The 23,155-nt window shown below is 42.4% G+C and overlaps 1 protein-coding gene and 1 long non-coding RNA gene across 2 annotated transcripts in view; both read right to left on the minus strand.

Moving 5' to 3' along the window:
• The window catches only part of LOC135984357 (uncharacterized), a 107,583-nt gene extending 84,829 nt beyond the window's left edge, over positions 1–22,754 (minus strand). Inside the window, exon 1 of the long non-coding RNA XR_010602291.1 lies at positions 22,254–22,754. This is a non-coding gene — a long non-coding RNA (uncharacterized LOC135984357). The remainder of the gene's footprint in view (positions 1–22,253) is intronic.
• GADD45G (growth arrest and DNA damage inducible gamma) lies at positions 10,090–12,002 on the minus strand. Its single transcript, XM_005307650.4, has 4 exons — positions 11,773–12,002; positions 11,498–11,599; positions 11,150–11,363; positions 10,090–10,814 (listed from the first exon to the last, which is right to left on the minus strand). Exons 1-4 carry the CDS (start codon positions 11,823–11,825, stop codon positions 10,704–10,706), a joined length of 480 nt encoding a protein of 159 aa, XP_005307707.1. The 5' UTR covers positions 11,826–12,002; the 3' UTR covers positions 10,090–10,703.
• Positions 22,755–23,155: the final 401 nt, after the last annotated feature.

Genomic DNA, 23,155 nt, shown 5'->3' on the forward strand with positions numbered 1-23,155 from the left:
CTCCCCCGACTCAGACTTCGGCTCTGTTTAAGAGCCAAGCTGCCCGAGCCAGCGCTACTGGCTTCAGGCAGCCCCCCTTGCCTCCGGATCCCAGCTGCCGGCCGGGCACTTCCCCTCCTGGGCTCCAGCTGCTCTGCTCCGGTGGCGCAGGGTCTGGAGGCAAGGGGGCTGCCCGAAGCCAGTAGCGCTGGCTCGGGCAGCTTGGCTCTTAAACAGAGCCGAAGAGTCAGGGGAGGAGCAGAGCAGCTGGAGCCCGGGAGGGAAAGTGCCCGGCCGGGGGCGCAGGGTCCGGAGGCATAGGGGCTGCCCAAAGCCCGAGCGCTACCGGCTTCACGGGTTTGTCGGGCAGCCTCCAGACCCTGCGCCCCCGGCTGGGTGCTTCCCCTCCCGGGCTCCAGCTGTGCTGGGGAAGCGCCGGCCAGGGGCGCAGGGTCTGGAGGCTGCCCGGCAAACCGTGAAGCCGGTAACGCTTGGGCAGCCCTTTTCGCGTGGCTGGGAGGGAGGAGGGGGAGTTAGGGTGGGGACTTTGGGGAATGGGCGGAGTAGGGGCGGAGTTGGGGCGGGGCCGGGAAAGGGGCGGGGCCAGGGCCCTGTGGAGTGTCCTCTTTTTTTATTTTTTAAATATGGTAACCCTAACCTAATTTTTAGAGGTACTGGACTCTTAAGTGTTTATAGATACACCTCTAAATGTGTATGGAGGTGCAACTTGAGATGGCCACATTTGAAAATATTGGTCTTAATTCTTTATTTAAACACCTGGCCTGATTTTCAGAAGTGCTGAGCATCCTTAGTTCTCACTGACATCAATGAGATTTGTGGATGCTGAACACCTGTGAAAATCAGGCACTTTTCATGTAGGTGCCTAAATGTGAATTCAGGAGACTAATTTTAGACACCCAAATTTGAAAATTCTGACCTAAGCTTCTTGAAGCAAAACCCTGACTTCAGCATATGATCAGACAATAAGACTTTTTTCTGATAACGTAATGCTTCCATCTTGGGTTTCACTTACTGGGTGTTTTAGCACAATATCCTGCTTTAGAATTTAGGAAGTGGAAGTTTCTCCAGAACCAAGTAGAACTTGTTCTCTTCATAATTTCATAAATTCATAAGTGTATTTTCCCCCTCACTCTCTTTTCAGTCCTCCCTGAAGATAATATTATAATGTCTTTTAATAAACTCAGTTGTTATCTCTAAAGCCCTCTCTACACTTCAAAAATAACCATGCTTACACATGAAAGAAGATTGTGGCCCAACTGTGTTATACAAAATAGTTTAGAATTGCCAATGGGCCTATATCACATCCTGAAAGTAGATCTTCAGACAGCTCTACAAAGAGGCATTGTCACACTAGTGAGCATTTCATTCCTTTTCTCGCCAGTAAAATTCTAGAAATGTGGGTGGGCAAATGCCAGTGCAGGAAGAAAGTTTGGGATTTCTCAGCACAGCATATTTTTTATGTCAATGAGATTATCTGCCTGGAAATCATGTTCATATAATTATATAAAGACACCAACTCATCCCTGATAAACACTTAATATACACTCTAATATCTCAAACAATGTTTGCACATATATCTTACTGTAGGACATTTAGGAAATAGTAACAATATTTACCCAGCTCTTCCAATATCCTATCATCACTTGTCCAAACTTTAGCAAACAAGCAAGCAAACCATTTCTACAATGATGGAGTAGATGGAAAATTAGCAGGAGTCAAAGGCCAATCTTTGATTATACTCTGCAGAATGGATACACTAATTATGCCTCGTCCCTGGGTATTATGCCAGCACTGTATGTCTATGATTTTGTCACCCCTGCTTTAACATATGCAATGGATTTGGGATCCCCTGGGCATATAGTATGTGCATGGCTGACCTCTGCAACTGTGTGTCCAGTCAAGGAGTACAATACTCACACATGCCTTCCCCTCACCCCCCAAACTAATTCCTGCTGACATGTGATTGCACTTGTTTCCAGCGATGATGTACATTCTGTACACTTGACACTGTAACCTTGCCACTTTCTGCTGTTTTCATTTGATAAGGGGATTTGAGGACTGGCAGGTAATGGATTTGCTGAAATGCATCTGGTCTCATGTCCTGACCTTGGGACATTTCTGCACTTAACATTTCCACGATGACTGGCTCCCTTCAAAGCATAAGTTAATAAAAATAGCCCCCAACTACAGCAGTTTAACACCACACCAGTTTTACAGACTTAAGACAGCAGAATACCCGCACCTGTCTTTTCTCCTAATTACATATCTTTATGACATGAGCATATCCCTCCCTCCCTACAGGTCTGCTAGCATCTGCACAGATGGAGCAGCACACTATGCACACTACACTTCCACAGCAATGTGATTCTATGCTGATCTCTAAGTATATCTCTCTTGATACACTTCCCTTCAGCCCTCCAACACTGTCCATTCAATTGTGGAGTTAGGAACATCATTTTCAACAAGTTTCAGAGATGTAGCCATGTTAGTCTGTATCAGTAAAAACAAGGAGTCCTTGTGGCACCTTGGAATCTAACAAATTTATTTGGGCATAAGCTTTTGTGGGATATAACCCACTTCATCAGATGCATGGAGTGGAAAATACAGTGGCAGGTATAAATATACAGCACATGAAAAGATGGGAGTTGCCTTACCAAGTGTGGGGCAGGGGTCAGTGCTAACAAGGCCAATTCAATTAGGGTGGATGTAGCTCATTCCCAACAGTTGACAAGAAGGGGTGAATATCAACAGAAGGAAAATTATTTTTTGTAGTGATCCAACCACTTCCAGTCTTTATTCAGGCCTAATTTGATGGTGTCAAGCCTCTGGCCTGTCTCTCCCAAGGTCTGTGAGAGACAGGCCAGTCCTCATTTACAGACACCCCCAAACCTGAAGCAAATACCAGCAACTACACACTACACAACAGAAACACTAACCCAGGAACCAACCCCTGCAACAAACCCCATTGCCAATTTTGTCTGCATATCTATTCAAGGGACACCATCATAGGACCCAACCACGTCAGCCACACCATCAAGGGCTCATTCACCTGCACACCTACCAATGTGATATATGCCATCATGTGCCAGCAATGCCCCTCAGCCATGTACATTGGCCAAACCGGACAGTCTCTATGCAAAAGAATAAATGGACACAAATCAGACCTCAAGAATTGTAACATTCAAAAACCAGTAGGAGAGCACTTCAATCTCCCTGACTTAATAACAGACTTAAAAGTCACCATTTTTCAACAAAAAAAACTTCAAAAACAGACTTCAACAAGAAACTGCAGAACTGGAATTAATTTGCAAACTTGACACCATCAAATTAGGCCTCAAGAAAGACTGGGAGTGGCTGGGTAACTACAAAAAATAGTTTTCCCTCTGTTGATACTCACACCTTCTTGTCAACTGCTGGGAATAGGCCACATCCACTTGGATTGAATTGGCCTCATTAGCACTACAAAAAGTAATTTCCCCTCTGTTGATATTCACCTCTTCTTGTCAACTGTTGGGAATGGGCTACATCCACCCTAATTGAATTGGCCTTGTTAGCACTGATCCCCCACTTGATAAGGCAAATCCCATCTTTTCATGTGCTGTATATTTATACCTGCTTACTGTATTTTCCACTCCATGCATCTGATGAAGTGGGTTATATCCCACTAAAGCTTATGCCCAAATAAATGTGTTAGTCTCTAAGGTGCCACAAGGACTCCTTATTGTTTTTATCTTCAACAACTTAGTCCTATATGCATGCATGTATATATGTTTTATATTTTGATTAGGATACAAAGGTAGTTAAAAGAACAAAGTACCATACACACCAGTTGGGCAGCTACAAAGGAAGAGGATGACCATCAACAATTAAATTAAAAGTGTAAACACCAAAGAGAGAGAGAGAGAGAGAGAGAGAGAATTATTTAGAGTGATACACCGGAGTATAACTAGGCGTAAGTGAATGTAATTAAGGAAAGGAAAACAGAAAATATCAAGGAAATTTTCTTGACAGTAAGCACTGTTAGGTCGAGGAATAGATACCCAACGGAGGTAATGGAACCCCATTGTTTGAGAAATTTAAAACTAGACTGAACAAGGCAACAAGTACACAATTGCACTAGCAGAGAAATGAAACATGCTGTTGGGGATGCCCAGCGCTGTGAGCCACTGTGTTACATCTCTCTGCCTCAGCAAGAGTTTTGCTGGTGGGGTGATTAGACTGTGTCAGCTCCCTGTCACACCAGTCTGTGTTCCTCACCAGTAAATTCCTTAAGGCTCTCCTGGCCCAAACTTCACAGGTAATAGTCAGTGAACTCCAGCCCCCGAACTCCTCAGAGATGTTTCTCTCCAGTGCAGAGCCACTGCCACTTTGCATCCACAGAAAACATTAAGTTTGCTGCTTTTTTTAAAGAATCTGTAGAATCATAGAATATCGGGGTTGGAAGGGACCTCAGGAGATCATCTAGTCCAGTCCCCTGCTCAAAGCAGGACCAGTTCCCAACTAAATCATCCCAGCCAGGGCTTTGTCAAGCCTGACCTTAAAAACTTCTAAGGAAGGAGATTCCACCACCTCTCTAAGTAAGCATTCCAGTGCTTCACCACCCTCCTAGTGAAAAAGTTTTTCCTAATATCCAACCTAAACCTCCCTCACTGCAACTTGAGACCATTACTCCTTGTTCTGTCATCTGCTACCACTGAGAACAGTCTAGATCCATCCTCTTTGGAACCCCCTTTCAGGTAGTTGAAAGCAGCTATCAAATCCCCCCTCATTCTTCTCTTCTGCAGACTAAATAATCCCAGTTCCCTCAGCCTCTCCTTATAAATCATGTGCTCCAGCCCCCTAATCATTTTTGTTGCCCTCCTCTGGACTCTTTCCAATTTTTCCACATCCTTCTTGTAGTGTGGGGCCCAAAACTGGACACAGTACTCCAGATGGGCTTCACCAATGCTGAATAGAGGGGAATGATCACATCCCCCGATCTGCTGGCAATGCTCCTACTTATACAGCCCAAACTGCTGTTAGCCTTCTTGGCAACAAGGACACACTGTTTACTCATATCTAGCTTCTCATCCACTGTAACCCCTAGGTCCTTTTCTGCAGAACTGCTGCCTAGCCATTCGGTCCCTAGTCTATTCTTCCATCCTAAGTGCAGGACTCTGCACTTGTCCTTGTTGAACCTCATCAGATTTCTTTTGGCCAATCCTCTAATTTGTCTAGGTCCCTCTGTATCCTATCCCTACCCTCCAGAATATCTACCACTTCTCACAGTTTAGTGTCATCTGCAAACTTGCTGAGGGTGCAATCCACGCCATCCTCCAGATCATCAATTGAATAAAACCGGCCCCAGGACTGACCCTTGGGGCACTCCGCTTGATACCGGCTGCCAACTAGACATGGAGCCATTGATCACTATCCGTTGAGCCCGATGATCTAGCCAGCTTTCTATCCACCTTATAGTCCATTCCTCCAGCCCATACTACTTTAACTTGTTGGCAAGAACACTGTGGGAGACCGTATCAAAAGCTTTGCTGAAGTCAAGGAATAACACGTCCACTGCTTTCCCCTCATCCACAGAGCCAATTATCTCATTGTAGAAGGCAATTAGGTTAGTCAGGCATGACTTGCCCTTGGTGAAGCCATGCTGACTGTTCCTGATTGCTTTCCTCTCCTTGAAGTACTTCAGAATTGATTCCTTGAGGACCTGCTTCATGATTTTTCCAGGGACTGAGGTGAGGCTGACTGGCCTGTAGTTCCCCAGATCCTCCTCCTTCCCTTTTTAAAAGATGGGCACTACATTAGCCTTTTTCCAGTATTCCGGGACCTCCCCTGACCGCCATGAGTTTTAAAAGATAATGGCCAATGGCTCTGCAATCACATCTGCCAACTCCTTTAGCACCTGTACATTACAGCTCATTAATTTAACTGCAAACACAGAAGTGAAGTGATTTATAGTAAAAACAAAACAAGTCTATTAACAAAAGACCATGGATTAAGTGATACCAAGTAAAAGAAATAAAGGCAGAAATGATTACAAGCAAATAAAAGTGAAAACGTGCATCTAAAAGTCTAAAACTTAATCTAGGAAGTTACGGTCTTTGTTCAAGATGATTTCTTTCAGTCCCAGTCTCCTTTCCAGCTTTTTACTGTCTGGCCTGGCCAGAACCCATCAGAGAGATCAAACCATTTGGTTTCTTTGTCTTCATAACATGAAAGAACAAGATGGAAACACTCTCTGCTCCTTATACTCCCAAAGAGATGTCTTTGTCTTACAAGTCAGGAAGGCCTTCTGGGGATTCAGTTGTATGTCTCTCTCTCTGAAGTGCAGGAGCCACATTAATTCTCTGTCTCTTGAGTTCAGGCTCAGAATAATCCCCACAGCTCAATAGCTGTGTTTTACAGCAAATATGTAAATCGAGGTAAACCCACATAATCTTTTGTCAAGGATAGTCCTGTTTATCACCTTTACCTAGGCTAGGCTGTCTGGTCTTAAATATATGCTAGTAACATCATACAGAGGGAATTCAAAACTTCACATATGTTAACATATGCATTTGACAATATTAATAACCAGAATGCTATTAGTTTTCATATGATGCTTCACAAGGCATACTTCATACAAATATTATTGCAGTAGCATGTAGGATGTGAATAGAGTCATAATGATCTAATAATACTTATTTATCTTTTAATGTTTATGATTATACAGTATTATTAAAATACATGGATCTGACCATCATGCAGCACCCAGGGGAGGAAAATTACAAAGAGAAGTTCAAGGAAAGATTCTCTCTTCTCCCCTTACTGCTTAGCTCAAAACTTCCCTAATACTCAGAACCCCATCTTTTTCCTACTGAACCTACCTCAGGTTAGACACCTTTGGCACCAAAACCTAGTCTTCTCCCACAACTGAACCACTAAGCTCAATAAACCCCTCCCAAATGCTCCCTTCTCATTAACTCCATTTTCATTCCACTCCCAGCTCAGCCTACTGCTCCAACCCACCCACAGCCCCCAATGATACACCAAAGGAGCAAAGGCAACAAGAGACTGATTTACTTTCAAGAAGCATGTGCAGGGGCCCCCAAATTCAGCCATTGTGGGACTAACCTGTTGCCCATGTTCTGCAGGTGCTCCTGATTGTCCAACCTATTGGGAGTCCGTCAGTGGCAGCCAGGTGTATTGGAGTCTTCAAGGACTGAAGCAGCTCCAGTCCTCCCTGGAGTTACCCAGTGGCAGTAAGTGGTACTGAATGCTGCCCTACAGTAAGCCACATTATGGATACTACAGTGTGGCTGACCGAGTGGTGAGGGGCTTTAGCCCCACCAATACCTAAGGACACATATACATACCTTTATAACAACTGTACAGTTTTTTCTCACAGATTAATATATTTGAGTATGTAAAGATGACTACTCAGGTCAATTGATACCAACTGCTGAAGTTTTGCCATGTGAAGTGATGTCCATCCTTAGAAATATTTGCAAGAGTACGTATTTCATAAACTGCATATATTTGATTGCTATGCAGTAAATATTGATCACTATGGGCCATTTTAATAACAAACCCAAGCTAAATTAGGCTTACTGCTATTTGCACTTCAGCTAAACGTATTAAACCAGAAAGATTTTCAGTAGCATATGGGTCAAAAGAATGAATTGACATACTTTTCACAAGGCACAAATTGCAATTTTCAAGACATACAGAGAGGCCCGGGGCATCCTCTCAACTTGTAATGAAAGTAAGTGCAAAATGATCTCCTTCTTTTCCAAGTGTGTACTTCAAAATTAGAGTACTGATTTGAGCTTGTTTCATTATTTTCTGAAGCGCAATATATTTTCACCATAGCTACTAAAGCAGAGTTACTGTAGCTTGAATTAGTTTTAGGAATGTTGTTTTGCTTTCCTACTTATAACAAAATAAAATAAACCTTACCATGGCTTATATACACAGTCCAAACCATCAAACTGGCTAAGTTATTTCTTCATTTTAATGCAATGTCTATAATTTAAGAACTTTGTTCAGTTTTATCTGCTCAACAGCTTGTTTAAACCACTCAAGGCCATAATTTACTGCTCACACTTTGCATAAAAGTTGATGTCAGGACAGTTCATTTTAGCTATTCCGAGCCACATACTGATTATGTAAGAGTGCCAAGTGTTATTTCTTAGAAATCTACCACAGACCTGCAAGATTCTCAAAAACGAAAGAGCATATATTTGTCAATGCAGAAAAACTGACTTGATATTTCGTATGTGTCAAGGTAATTGCTTTAGAAGCAATCTTTGCTCCTTTGCACTAGTGCTGTATGAGTAGGTTTTCTTCTTAACTGATGGAAAAGACACCACTCTTAAGAAAGCCTTAGTTTAAAAGTAACTTTTTAAGTGAGAACATGTGCAAGTGGAGGAATAAGATTTAAAATTTCCACCTCCTCAACACTTATTTTTATCTTCTGTATTTTTAATGCACCACAGTATTTAAATACCAGACATTTACAACTGTGTCCCAAGAGTAACATGCTTAAGGTTCTATAACAGATGTACCAGCCTGCTTCACTAACCATAGCTATTCTATTTATATTAAGAAGATACTCCATATTATGGAAAATGCGTAAAACCATCCATAGGAAAGGGTAGCACAGAAATAAAATTAATTAATTAAACTTAGAAGCCTAATGTATACTTCAGAGTAATTCCTCGCAGCAGAAAACTATTTAGGATATTTCTTGCTATGTTACTCATATCAGGAATATGAGTTACTCTATTTGCATTATGATACTCTATCATCTCACATAATGCCAATGACAGTAAAGCACAGCAAGGAGTATGTGGAACATATTGCACCATAGAAATAGTGAAACCACAGAGAATTAGAACTTCCATTATCAAGAACTATGGAATCAGGAACAGGTGATGCAATGAAATCCTGAAATACATGTACACCTGAACTATTCTAGCTAGAAATGCCTTCTAATCAAACACTAAATCCTAGTTACTTGCAAAGCAACTAATAGAGGAACTATGCTGACACCTGTACAGTTATTTTCCTGAAAGATACTTAATGCTACAGTTCAGCCTTGTTCTTTTCTTCACCTACAATTATAGGATGTATTAGCACACTTCGCATAAATGCTATTAAAATAAGAATGTGGATTGTGTGTGTGTGTGATTCTTCTGTGCTCTTCTCTGAAGAAAGATTTTCCAGCAACTCCACAACTGTCTTTTGTATGCATGTAGTAGGTACAGCCCACTAGATGTTCACTGTATATTAGAATCTCCCTGCTGAATGCTCAGATAACACTGTGCATCGAAGTAGTGATGTTATACCACACAATAATGTAACAAGTTAATTTTTTAAACATGCACCTTTTCCTAGATAACTCCCAGTTTTAGTCAGGCAATTGGGTTTAGGAACCCCCGCTTCTATTGTTCCAAGTACAGGTAACATGGCAGACTTTCAAGTCAGATGACTGCTTGAAACAGATGCAAGCTATTCCCTCAGAAATATGTATGCAGTGTTAGTTGTGCTGCAATGTTTTAGGTTTATTTACTTGTAATCTAAATAAAGTGTTAATACAACTAGAGTCTGAAGGGCATGTAGGCTTTCATCATATTTTAATTGTTTCTGTAAAATTTAATCATGGCTACTACCAGATAGTGACTTTTTGACAGATTCCAATAGTGGTATCTTAAACTATAATAAAACCTTTTGTATTTAAAAAAAACCCTTGATGTCTGAAACTTAAGTTCTCTTGGAACACGTGTGGTATTCCTCTCGTGGACTACAAAGGCTGTCTACTACAATAACTCAGCTCATTAAGCATGCAGCTCCTCAGCCTTGCAAGCTGTTGTGATCAGCAGCTGTTGCAAAGGAGTGAAAGGTCAAATGATCAGTTTGACTAGAAAGCATGGCTATTCAATCAGCTGCTATCCCTCAGAGGTAAAAATAAGTATTTTCAAGTAAGGGCAAATTTCCATGTGTTGGTTCATTATAGCACAACTTTATAGGAGTAATGAGATATGAAAAAGGTAGCCCTGAACTTTAAAAATGACAAGGTTTTCCCCACCCAGTAAGCAAAAGAACACAAAATTATTTATCAAAAAAGTTTATTATAAACATTAGAACGTTAATAGCAGCATAAATAAAAATTATTGCATTAGTAAACCAGTTTTGCAAAGCAGCCCACAGGCCTCTGATAAAAATCGGTCTGTGTAAGTCTTTGTAGAAAAGTCTTTGTATAAATGTCACAGTAATAAGTCTCTAATAAGCCACCAAAATGTTTTCTTCTTAAAGTTTTGTAGACAGTGCCAACAGTTCATAGTTACAATATTTTGTCCAGTCTTTCCAAGTAATTTTTGTCCAGTCCCCCAACCTTCTGTCCTTCCTTCTTAAAGTTCCACTTGACCTGAAAACTTGCAATATTTCTTCAGCTCCTGTAAACTTGCAATACTCATTCAGCTCCATGGCATGCCAGCCATTCCACTGCTGCAGCATAGTGGGGACTCACTGCTGGCATGAGACATCCCCTTTCTCCCTCACTTCTTCCTTCTCCACAAGAGCCCACTGCTTGCCAGTCTGAGCGACTTAATCCGATCTCTTGACCAGGCTAATCCACAGAATCAGCAACTTGTTGGTTCACCCAGGTGTGCAACACCATGATGAGAATGCAACAAAGGTTTCAACCTCTCCAGTGCACTGAACCTTCATCACTCAGGCAGGGTGATAGTGGGCACCCAATCATTGACATTTCGGCTTTCCTCACAAAAGAGATTCAACTTTTCCAGAGATGGGTCCTTCCAAGCATCCTCATTGGGATTCTGTGAGAAGAAAGAACAAGACAAAACATATTCCATGAGTACATATTACCAAGCTAGATCAGCAAGCAGTGGTGCTTTGGGAAAGTGGACTAGTCTCTTTAAATGGGCAGGTGTGTATTGACTGGAACAAGAAAGACGCAGGGGAGGGGGGAGAATCTGTGGTATTAGCTGAACACCAGCAATCCATTAATTGCAGCACCCAGAGGCGGCATGGAACACAGGATTTGGACTCTGTGGGTCACACAGCGCCAACAGGGGGCTTTAGCCCTGGTAGGAGCAGGTCTGGGCTGGCTGCCCGAGGGCCCGGCCCTTAGCGGCGGCTGCCCCGGACTCACCGTGATGAGGATGCAGTGCAGGTCGCGGGGCTCCCCCGACTCCTCGCTGGGCCCCACGATGTCGGCCAGCTTGGGGATGTCGTGCAGGCGGACGATGTCGATGTCGTTGTCGCAGCAGAAGGCCTGGATGAGGGTGAAGTGGATCTGCAGGGCGATGTCCCCCTCGTCCTCCTCGGCCGCGGCCAGCACGCAGAACGCCACCTTGTCGGGATCGCTGCGGGGCAGAGCGGCCGTTAGAAGCGGCGCCACCGGGCCCAGGGCCCCCGCGCTGGCCATGGGCAGCGGACTACAGCCCCCAGCAGCCTCCGCCCCTCGCCCGCCCGCCCGCCTGCTCGCTCGGATACTCACACATTCATCAGCTTGGCCGACTCGTAGACCCCGGCGGTCAGGCCGCCGCGCCGCTGCGCCGACACCAGCAGCTCGTGGAGGGCTTTGCCGGCGCCCTGCATCCTGCAACACAGAGCGGGGAAGCGGTTCAGTCCCAGTCCCGGGCCCAGCGCGAGACCCCCCTACCCCGAGACCCCCCGGGCAGCTGTTCCCCTGCACGCGCCGCCCGCCCCGCGCCCCGGCGGCAGCAGCCCCTTGCTCAGCAGCGCCCGCAGCACGCTCCGGCGGATAGGTACCTGTCGCTGCTCTCGGGCACTGGCTCCTGTCCGTGAATCTCCTCCAGAGTCATGTCGCTTCTCACAGCCTGTATCCGTATCCACACGGGGTGGCTCAGCGTTTAGATCCCACGAGCCGGTTCTCCCACTGGCTCTGCCCTAGTCCTAGCGACTGTGAAGTGGAGACTGGCGGCAGCTGCCGTATTTATAGGCAGCCTGGCTGCTGTTCCGGCAGCTGGCGGAGTCTTTGCAGCCCTCATTGGCCAGCCTAAGGGAGTATTATTATGATAATCGGGGGTAGGCTGGGCCGGCTCGTGCCAGGAGGCCACGTGGGGGGGGGGGGGAGGGGATTAGATTGCCTCGAGTCTGCTAGTGCTGCTGCTTTTGTTATGGTGTTGCCAGGCAGACACTGCAGATGTATTTTTTTTTAACAAAAAAAATCATAAATTACGTTGCGTTGACTGGTGTTATTGCTACCTGTGAACGTCGTCTTAATAAAAATGATACAAAATGCACCAAAAATATTGCATTAGGGGAACATAAAGGCAATGCAACTCTTACTGGTTTATTTAGAGTGCAATAAAAGTAAGTAGGGCAGACTTGCAATAAAAATTAAAGGGTGAGGAGAGTGTTTTACATTACAAACTACATTTACAGGTGGATCATTGCATATTGCACTCCCTAATTTTGCATGCTTTGGATTCCTTTCCCAGCAAACTAGTTATTTTTGCTTGGCAGACTTACTACCAATGTAGGTTGCTGCAGAAATGTTCTTGCAAACTTTACCAAAATGAGGACACAAGCCCTGCATGAATAATGAGGCGGTGTGAGGAGCAGATTGTGGATGGCACACGCTGCTATTTTGCATTTCTATAGAAAGCGCACAATAGTGGAGGTCTGGCGTGTGGCAGTTTGGAGTTCAGACAATTGATTCTTTTTTCTTCATAGCAACACTGTCCACCTGCCACTGGGGTGGGGATTTGCTGCTGGAGTGGAGGGCAAGAGAGGGCAATTGCATTACGCTCTTGTATCGTCCAATCTGCTATTGCAGATGAATGTCTCCATTTGCACTCGCTTCTAGAGTGCAATTGAATGTTAGGCCTTTTGAGCACGCGAGCATCTCCTAGTTAAATACTTTATTATTGTTCTTTGTTTTAATTCTTCATACACAATTAATACATTTCAGAACATTACACATGCAAGTTTGGCAAAGAAGCAACCAGTATTTCAATGCAAATTTGGAATGATGATTTATAGCCTGCTTTGTGATTAATTTTTTAAAAACAGTTCACTAGACGTATCTATTTCCTCTATTTTCACAAGTTTAACTGTGTGCAATAGTTTTAGTGGAAAATAAAAAGTTGACACAGTTTGTAGCATATTGTGAACTCATTGTATATTCAACGCACTCACTTGCCCTGAAAACTAACAAGAGTTTCACCTATCATTTTACTAAGTATCCAAATCATTGTACTTCATGCATTATAACCAATTTCTCCTGAAATCCTTGTTGCCTTCTTTCACTTTAAAAAGACTGTAATCTTGATAGTAGCGCTATCTGCTGGATGTTCAAACAGCTGCTGCTAAAATGTATCCTCTTCTCTCGCCCTGCCCTAGTTACAAGTTACTGTGCAGAAACACTAGAAGGATTTGCTGGAAAAAAGAGCCAATACATGCAAACCAAAAAGGGGACATGTATTAAGCAGTGATCCATGTACAAATTGTCCAAAAGTCTGACGTTTAATTCCCTGTACTTATTCTAGAGTACAGAAACTGCTGCATCTGTACATTTACAAAAAGGTTTGCATTTTCTAGCAGAATGGTACTCCCTACTAAAGTAAAATTGCACCACCTTGTGGGCTTAATGATTTAGAAGCTACCTAACAAACAAAGGATACAATATTTTCTTTAGAATGAAGAAAACCCTGGGGTCAAGTATTAAATGCACACTGTACAGTATTTATAAAATAAGTGTATCATAACTGTCCCATTAGGATACATTGAATATAACTGACAATGATGATTAAGATTTTTCAAAACACATTTTAGAAAAGTCTCCACCTAAATCAGAGCACAGCCCCGGAGTGCAACACACAGTTCTCTACCTACCTATATATCTATAGATATACACACACACACACACACATTATTTTTATATCGGAAAAATATATTTTATATATTTCGGAAAAATAAGTTTTAAAAACAAATTAGTTATTCCTCTTCAGTGTTTGCAATCCAAATATTGCAACCTAGAGAACTTGACAAAGAAATGGATATACCTAGGATAGTAAAAATCAGTTGAGAGAAATGCCAAAAACAAAATTGCAAAAATACTCTATATAATATAGACTATTTTTAAGTCTACAGTGGTATTAGTGATGTATAGGCAACACAATATTGTGTGTGTGTATATATATATACGCAATATTGTGTTGCCTATACATCACTAATACCACTGTAGACTTAAAAATAGTCTATATTATATAGAGTATTTTTGCAATTTTGTTTTTGGCATTTCTCTCAACTGATTTTTACTATCCTAGGTATATCCATTTCTTTGTCAAGTTCTCTAGGTTGCAATATTTGGATTGCAAACACTGAAGAGGAATAACTAATTTGTTTTTAAAACTTATTTTTCCGAAAACCAGAAATGTTCCAGTTGGGCCAAGGTTTGTAGTAATTTGATTTTAGAAAAATCTAATTTGGGGGTCAAATTTGAGCAGCTAGTGCCCTTTTAAATGAATTTAATGTAAAAGCAACAAAATGTAATTAATTGAATACTGAAGTTTTCTGTTTATCCCCAGAACAGGTAGCAGTAGTACAGACTTCCCCACAATGAAGGCATCAGTGCCAAATGAACCAAGTCCAATGAGGAGGGTAGTTTCAGTTTCCATGTCTATTCAATGAACTGGCATCAATGCTGAGGCTGCCAGTCAGTGTTTGTTACGTGGATAGCTGAGACCAGCACCAGCTTGTTTCCTATAGGCCAGTAGAGAGCCATCATGAAATAATGATATATGATTGCTACTAACTTAGGCTGGATCAAATCCAGCCTCCTATAGATAAAAGAGTCTGGATCCTGTTACCAAATCCCCTGGGGCACACAATCCCCCTTTAAATGCAATTCTAGTCCAGAACGCTGAAAGTGTCCTTTTCAATACTTCATCGCTTCATTTAGGAATCTTAGATTGAGCAGCATCTGGACTAGAAACTTCTGCCTCTGTTGTGATGCCAACAATGTATGTTAATGCATTATTTTATCTGAAGAAGAGTTTCAGCCTTTAAGTACTGCAATTTCTGTTCAGTTTGGACAGACCTTCAATTTAATACTTAGTAATATTTCCTATGTTTATTTCTAGTTACTTCATGAACACTAGTGTCAGTATATCCATGACAGAATCAGAATTCAAATCTAATGGCTGCAAAATATTCAGGTTTTGTAAGCAAAACATGAGCTGTTTAACTTCAGGCCCCAACAACAGTTTCCTATGGAACCTCCATTTAATTTGGGGGTACAGGGAAATATACTAGATAAACCAACTGTTTCCTGAGAGCATTTCTCAGATTGCATCTAGTGTGGGACACAGTTCAGCACTGAAGAGATTTCCTGGAATATTGTTTTGACTGTTTTCTCAAATATTTAATTTAGTCACATTTAGTCTAGTAGAATGCTGGCTTCTAGCCCCATACACAATGCCTGCCTCATAATCCTGCCTCTGCTATGGACTTGCTTGAGCACATCATAACCTCTGTCTTAGTTTACTTATTTGTAAAAAGGACATAATCATACCTGCTTCACAGAGGTTTTGAGAGAATTAGTTAATGGGCCAAATTCAGCCCTAATGTAAACAGAGAATTCCAGTTAAGTCAGTAGAGTAGTGCCTGCTTACACCAGGATCAAATTTACCTTAGTATATACAATCCTTTACAAAGGTCAAGTGCTATACATTTGCTAAGTGTTGCTAGTTATTTGTCTATCCTCTTATCATAAGAATACATAATCATAGAGAGGAACGCATGCACTATTTAGAAGAATAATCTGTGATGTGAATGGCCACTGCAAGTCTCTCACTGAATTAATGTGGATGGGGCAAATAAACAATGCTCACTAACACTTTTCAGATGTGTACTCTGGGATTAACTACAAGTAGACTCCAATTTCCATAGGTAGTGAAATAGAATGAAAGTCCTGACCTGATTCGGTGCCTTGCAATTTGTTGATAGTGAACTTCCATGTACCCATTTGTGTATGGGTAGGGGAGATAAGAAAATTACTTAAGAAGGATCCAGAGTGGGCCAAAATATGTTCACATATTTGTATATACAGTTATTGAAATTACAGATAGTCCAGTATTCACATGTAAGTGTCTCTTAACATGCAAACTTCCAAATCTGTGGCTTTTTAAGAATCTCACCATATATGATAAAATGTCAAAACATTATGTTTTGACAGCCAGGCACTTCATAGTTAAGGATTCTTACCCTCATGGCTTCTCAGTTCATTCCATTGTTCTCAGGAATTGTAGCACATATGGTGCATAAGACCAAGCACATCACCAGACTCCTCTATTGCCTGTGTGATCAGAGGGAACTGTGAAAGCCAGGACCTCCACTCTTTGCATTGTGTTTCCTTGCCACACTGGTCTATGTGCTATCAGATGTAAACTGAAATGAACTAAGAGTATTGGTTAGGAGGGATTTGGGTCAGTGGTTAAGAGACACGGGATTCCAGCTACTTTACGTCCACAGCCAATTCGTGTGCTCAGCCTAAAGCAACGTGGAAGTGCACTGCGAAAGCCAGATGGAGAGGAAGGGAGCAACAGCATGAAAGGGTCAGAGAAAGAAAGGCAACACAGAAGGTATGAGGAAAGAGGGACAATATGAATGAAGGGTGAAAGGGTTATGCCTCATTAGGATTCCTATTCAGGTCAAACAATTTTAGAGGGGCGTGTGCACCAGTGGCATGATGCCTTTAATGTACAGTGAAAAAATTCCAACTTCAGTGAGACCTACCCCCAAGCCCTTATTCATTATTCTACCATTTTCTTGTAGAACATTTCCCCTCCTCCTATGTTACTGCAACTCTCTATAAAAGACCATGCACCATTTTCACACTTCAGAATTATCAACTCAATGTGGGTTAAGGACCGAGCAAGGAATCTGAATTTTTACTTTTGTGAATTTATGTCAAATCCTCCAGGTTACCTTTGTGGGCATTTGTAAATTTCTTTGGACAGGGAATATGTTCCATGTCTTGTACAGCACTGACCACTCTTAGTACCTAATACCTAGCAGTTTTCAATTTCATAACACTTTGGAAACAATCCTCAATGCATTTGTGAGGTAATTGTTTCCGAGATACCAAAAATTACAAATATAAATACAATTTAACAATATTAATTTTACTACATTTAATAGTGTTCGTTTAGAACCAGTTACACCAAAGTGTTATTTCAACAGCATAAAAGGCTAACAGGGGTCTGCAACGTTCGGCACGCGGCTCGCCAGGGTAAGCACCCTGGCGGGCCAGGCCAGTTTTATTTACCTGCTGACGCGGCAGGTTCGGCCGATCGCGGCCCCCACTGGCAGCGGTTCGCCGTCCTGGGCCAATGGGGGCGGCGAGAAGCAGCGCGGGTGAGCGATGTGCTGGCCACGGCTTCTCGCCGCCCCCATTGGCCCAGGACGGCAAACCGCGGCCAGTGGGGGCCGCGATCGGCCGAACCTGCCGCGTCAGCAGGTAAATAAAACTGGCCCGGCCCGCCAGGGTGCTTACCCTGGCTAGCCACGTGCCGAACGTTGCCAACCCCTGGCGCTAGAATGATTTAATTAAAGCTTTGTTCAGATTACTAGCTTTCCCACATTATTAAAGACTGATTGTATCGAAGTGCAGAGTTCAAAATTATAGGGTGACCTCTTGTGGACAGAGAAAATATTTTTTTTGGTCCAACACAACAAAAACAAACTAAAATACTACACTTAAATCCTGTTCTTACTCTCACACACTGAAAGTTTTAAAATTAAAAACAGACATATATGCATGAAGAAAACCCTAAATAACAAGAGAACCAACTAATTCTACAAAAAAATACACAGATGGATGATTTATAGGGAAATACGTTGTGATCAGAGAAATATGTTGTGATCGATTCAACCATGATTAGAAGTTAGTTGCATTCATATTTTTCCTCACTCACCCCACCTTCAATAGCTTTTGCAGGCCACAGATTGCAAACTGATGCAGTAAAATATAAATACAAGGTTTTGGCCCAAGTCAAATGTGGGAAGTGCCTGGTGCTCCCCAAATGAAACAGCCACAGTAGACCAAGATTTTTTTTGGATTTCATAATACAAAGTTCAGTAAAGGCTTGGATCTATCATGTTGCCCATCCTTTCCTAATCCATATCTAGGACAGTAATTCTGTCATGGTGAATTTGAAAGGAATGGGGAAGCTTGTTAGTCATAGTGTAAATGGCCAAGTTCATAAAAGGAAAAGCAATAATCACAAATGCAGAACATGAAAACATTTTGTGGGTCTCACACGTCTAAATTAGTCCATTTAGTGTCTTCTCATGGCTGACAGATGACACTGAAGTTGTATCCCCTACTAGCACCTTTTCTGCTATATCTCCATCATACAAATTCTCACCTTTTGGCTAGTCTCCTGCATGGGAGGCTCTTCTTTCAACCCTCCCCCGGTTTGTTCAACTAAACTCTCTCCTTCAGCCACACACTCAACATGTAACTCCATTGACTTCAACTGGGTTGTTCCAGATTTACACCAATGTAAGTGAGAACAGAATTTGGCCCCATCTAGGAATGAATTTTTGCCAAGTGGAAATCATGGGTTCTCCAGTTCATTTAGTGGTGACAAAAGTACAACCTTATCCTTACCTACACATTCACTCTAAATTGTGAACAAATATGCATCACAATTATCTCATGGAATCATTCCAAGGGAATTAAATAAAGACATTCTGCAAATGTCTTGTTACTTAAGAAAGAAGAGGGTATGCTGAACAATCTCACCTATAAAAGCTAGGGCAGATCACTAACGGAATACAAGGAAAGGCTGGAACTGCTGTTATTTACATCCAATCACTTGTATGCACAGCTAGCATGATAAACCCACATATCTGGTAAGTTTTGTTGTGAAGGATGAGGGGTAGGAATGTTAACTGTGATTGGTGTAGGCTCGAGTATTAGGGCCCAGTCCAGCAAGGTAGCAAGTGTCAATAGTGTGCTCAGCACATTGCACGATCAGGCCTTTAATTCACAGGTACAAGACAGGCTGTAGTTAAGCAGGAAGTGTAGAGCAGAACTGGCAGTCAAGTCCTTTGGGGGCACCTACTATAAGCAGTAAGATGCTAATTTTAGAGTCCAATCCTGTTTTGCCATTGACTTAAAAGGGAATAGAATCAGACCTTATAAAGCAGAAAAGTTAAGTAGTGAGCAAATATAACACTGTGTGCCTGTAGCAGGGCTTACCCAGTCTAGCTTCAGGCCCTGCCATTGCTTCAGTATACCTACCACAATGCAAACACACCACCACAGCTCACATTCTCTCTATACTGTACCACCTCTGAGGTGGTTTACTGCCATAAACTAACGCTACAAGCCTTCCAGCCCATTTCACCAGGAGCAATTAGTCCTTTCAGTTTATAATGGGCTTCAGTAGCCCTATAGTCCTCCCACTAGACTCAAAAAAGACTTTCAGGCTTATCGAGACTCCTCCTTCTTTATAGCCCTTCCTCCTTCCCAGCCCACAGTCCTTTACAGCCCTCCTAGCCAGGGCTTCTCACTCAGCAGGCTCCTGTTCCCTACAAGCCCATTCGCTGAGGTTTATCCCTCAGTAGGTTCCTGCTCCTTACTGGCCTCTCACCCCCAGACCTTCTGCATAGGAGCTCTGAGGAACTGAGTCTTGTCCCCTTCCCACTAAATTTCCTCCCCAAAGTCTGAACTCAGGCCACCCTTTTGTCTCCCACCAGTCCTGGTTCTTAGTCATATGGGGAGGTTGGCTAAGCCTGGCATGGTGCAGCTGAGGACCACTCCCATTAAAGGACTAGCTCACCCTTCAACAGTGCACTGTAACTGTACAAATGCCAATTACCAAGAACAAAGGTCCAAGATATACAGACAGACAGTAGACACTCAAATATAAGAAAGGATTCAAGTTAAGCAAAAACACTTTTTCTAGCATCACATTCCTTTAGTAAAAATAATATTTCTCCAGATAAAACTCAACGAGAAGCCATGCAAACACAAGCAAGGGTTCTTCTGAAAAATGTTTCATTGTTCTGTTAAAAACGGAATTCTTATAATAGCTTTAATCAGATAGAATAAAAGAGGCTGCACTGCAGCTGAGCATGAAGACTGAGCCTTTGTTTCAGTCATCCATTTCATATCTTTGACCTATAAGGGCAGAAGTATCCCCTGCATAATGTAGGTTTCAACTATTCATGCAGAGTGCCATAATCTAATACTTAGAGTGGCTAGAAAGGTTTTCTTCAAGTGTTGCTGAACCAACACTCTTGCTATGTTCTTCTGCCTGAAGATACTATTTTTAAGAGGACCGAGAAAAATCACTGATTGGTCTAGTAATAGCTGAGCACCTCTCTTTTAAGATGAGAAATTACTTCCTTGAAGATTTGAATGATGATGGCTATTAATTAGCAATGCTTTCTCTCTCTTTCAAAAGAGAAAGAATTTGGCCCCATCTAGGAATGAATTTTTGCCCAGTGGAAATCATGGGTTCTCCAGTTCATTTAGTGGTGACAAAAGTACAACCTTTTGTGCCTGTAAAAAGGGCGCCTGTAAAAAGGGCAATGTTGAAAACCCAGACCTAGAATGAAGGAGATCTTCCTAAGTTTCTTTTCATGGGAGTGGCCAAGTATAGCAAAGTCTACTGGGGAGATGAGAAAAAACTGCAGTAAGTAGCATACAATGGAGACTCCCATGGCCAGCAGGATAGGCATCAACTGCAGTGTTTTGTACCATCTGCATTATGGTCTTTATCTGATGCTGTAACTTGGCATCTTTTGTCAGTTTCACCTAGTGACAAGACTTCAGCTAATGGTGCATCAGAAAGTAGCATCCAGAACTGAACAGGGAGCCCAGTGACAAGTCCTTGTGTCAGCCAGTTGAAATAACTCCTTCACTCCCTTCTCATGTGTGTGTGTAGGCTAACTGTCTTCCACTTTCCCCTAATCAAATCTGCATTGAGCGGGCTGCTGAAAACAGACAGTGGACTGGTTCAGGCAATTCCTCCTCTTTATAGATTGTACATGCAGCTACTAGGTGTGTATATATTGTCAGTCAGGCATCAACTGCCAATGGGCATGCCTGAATCTGATATTTGCATATAGTAAAGTATGCAAGTATTTTCCCATATCAAACATAACATTGACAATTTGGCCCACAGATCACATACCGCACCCAAGTGATGCTCCTCTCCCTCCCCACCAGCTACTTATTGGTGGAGGCAGCACTTCTACCACCAGCTTTGAAACTTCTGCAGTGTGAAAGTCCACAACAGCACATAGCCCTAAGGTTGTCTTGATATGGCATACCTCTCTGGGAAAGTAACTTAATAGGGGGATAGATTCTAAGGCCTGAAAACTCAAGTAGCAGCAAAAGCCAATGGAATGGAAAGTGAGCTGGGAATGAAGAAATAGCAATTAAAGAGAACCATGTTCTGGAAGAGGAGAGTTGTAACTTGTTTCAACTGATAAATAAATAACCATTGTCTTCTTTTATTTGTGATATCTGGGTTGGGTAAAGGGGAAATACTGGAGCAGCCAGAGTTTTCCTGAGTTTATTGCCAACCCACACTATATGGAACTGGGTGCTTTGCTTCAGGCAGCCAAGTTTGAAATTGCTGACTTGAGTGATTTGCCTACCAGCACACAACAAATCAATAGCAGAGTTAGGATTCAGGTTCTGCAAGTGACTCAAATCAAGCTCTGGCTTACTGTAAACACAGACATTCAAGCGTTATCATTTCTTCCTTGGGGCTGGATTGTTCCTTAGAGGCAAGGCCTCAGACTGAAGTTGTCAAAGAGCCAACAAGGGCTCCCTTCCCAGCACTCCCAAGCACGGAAGTGCAATGGAGCTAGTGCACCACCCCTTTCTGTACTCCCCTGTGTGGGGAGGCTGCTCTGTTAGCATGGGCAAAGGGATTGTGGCCATAGGCTGGCTGGCTTGCTTCCTACTCCTCTTGGAGTAGCTAGTATCACTAGCTTTATATCACCTTTGCCCCCAAGAGAAGAAGAAGCATAGCGTAATAGAGTAATCCACTACTGCAAATATACAAATCCAAGAAGCAGAACTTTTAAAGGGTTAATCTAAAAGGTATTGTATTAAAGGCCTTCACTGAAGCAATAAAAAGGACCCAGAGGAAAAGAAAGACAAACAAACTACAACATACGCACTGCAGAACCAGTTTCTTCCTTCCTAATTCTTTCTTTTCTTATACTACAAACAGGAGAAATCTGAGCACTCTTACCTTAGAGGAATAGCTTCGTGCCTGGGCATTTTCTCCTAGAGCCAGGTGAATCTACTAGCAGTACTGATGAAGTTCAGGTTTTGGTCATGGGATGGATTTGTTAGTGCTGTTTATACCTTCGCACAGCACCATCTAGTGCTAAGAAAGGAACATTGCAACTTCCAATTGATATGTGGTGGTAATTAGGAGATTTTTGTTATGTTTGGTTCTTACTTACATCTTTGGTTGTTGATGGTGACCCCTCATTTCTCCCTGAGCAGGGGAGGTGAAATGAAAAATTGTTTGTTGGGTTTTGTTAATCTTATCACAACAGCAAGGGGGAAAAACACACACACACACCCCAAAAATGGACAGGCTGAGGGGCTGATTGGCTGCTACCAAAATGAGCTGCAGGGTGATATAATATAAAGTTCTCCAGGGCCAAGGAGCTCAGGCCAGGTTAAGGTTTGATAGGGATTTTGACTTAGGCTAGTTGTTTATGATGGGGGTGACTATGTTATGTCATCTTTGTAAGTCCAATTAATATACTTTCAGGGACTGGGCTTTGTTAAAGTGCCACACTTCTGATAACTACAATGGATCATTATTTTTCTGCTTTTCACGGATTTTGAGTCTACAACTTACATTTCCAATGTTATACTTATAGTGTGATTACTGCAAACCCTGTATTGTGCTGCAAAGTGTGAGGCTCATTCTAGCCCTAAATTTTAAAGTGGATCTTGATTCATTGATGCCCCATCCCTGTGCTCTTTGGTTATTATAGAATGTTGTCATCTGTACTCATTCTCCATTCCTTGACATATTCTTCTGATATGATTATTAATAGTTCTGATACCTAAGCGTAGTTTGACTTCTATATCTGGGGGGGAGTGGCTCCAGTCACACCAACAGGGCCACATATG

The sequence above is a fragment of the Chrysemys picta genome, chromosome 6, assembly GCF_011386835.1.
Source record: "Chrysemys picta bellii isolate R12L10 chromosome 6, ASM1138683v2, whole genome shotgun sequence".
Taxonomy (NCBI): Eukaryota; Metazoa; Chordata; order Testudines; family Emydidae; genus Chrysemys; species Chrysemys picta.

Coding starts and splice junctions, on each gene's coding strand:
- GADD45G (XM_005307650.4), bottom strand. CDS start 11,825: ATGACTCTGGAGGAGATTCACGGACAGGAGCCAGTGCCCGAGAGCAGC. Junction 11,600..11,772: donor GTGCCCGAGAGCAGCGACAG/GTACCTATCCGC, acceptor TCTGTGTTGCAG/GATGCAGGGCGCCGGCAAAG. Junction 11,364..11,497: donor TCGGCCAAGCTGATGAATGT/GTGAGTATCCGA, acceptor TCTGCCCCGCAG/CGATCCCGACAAGGTGGCGT.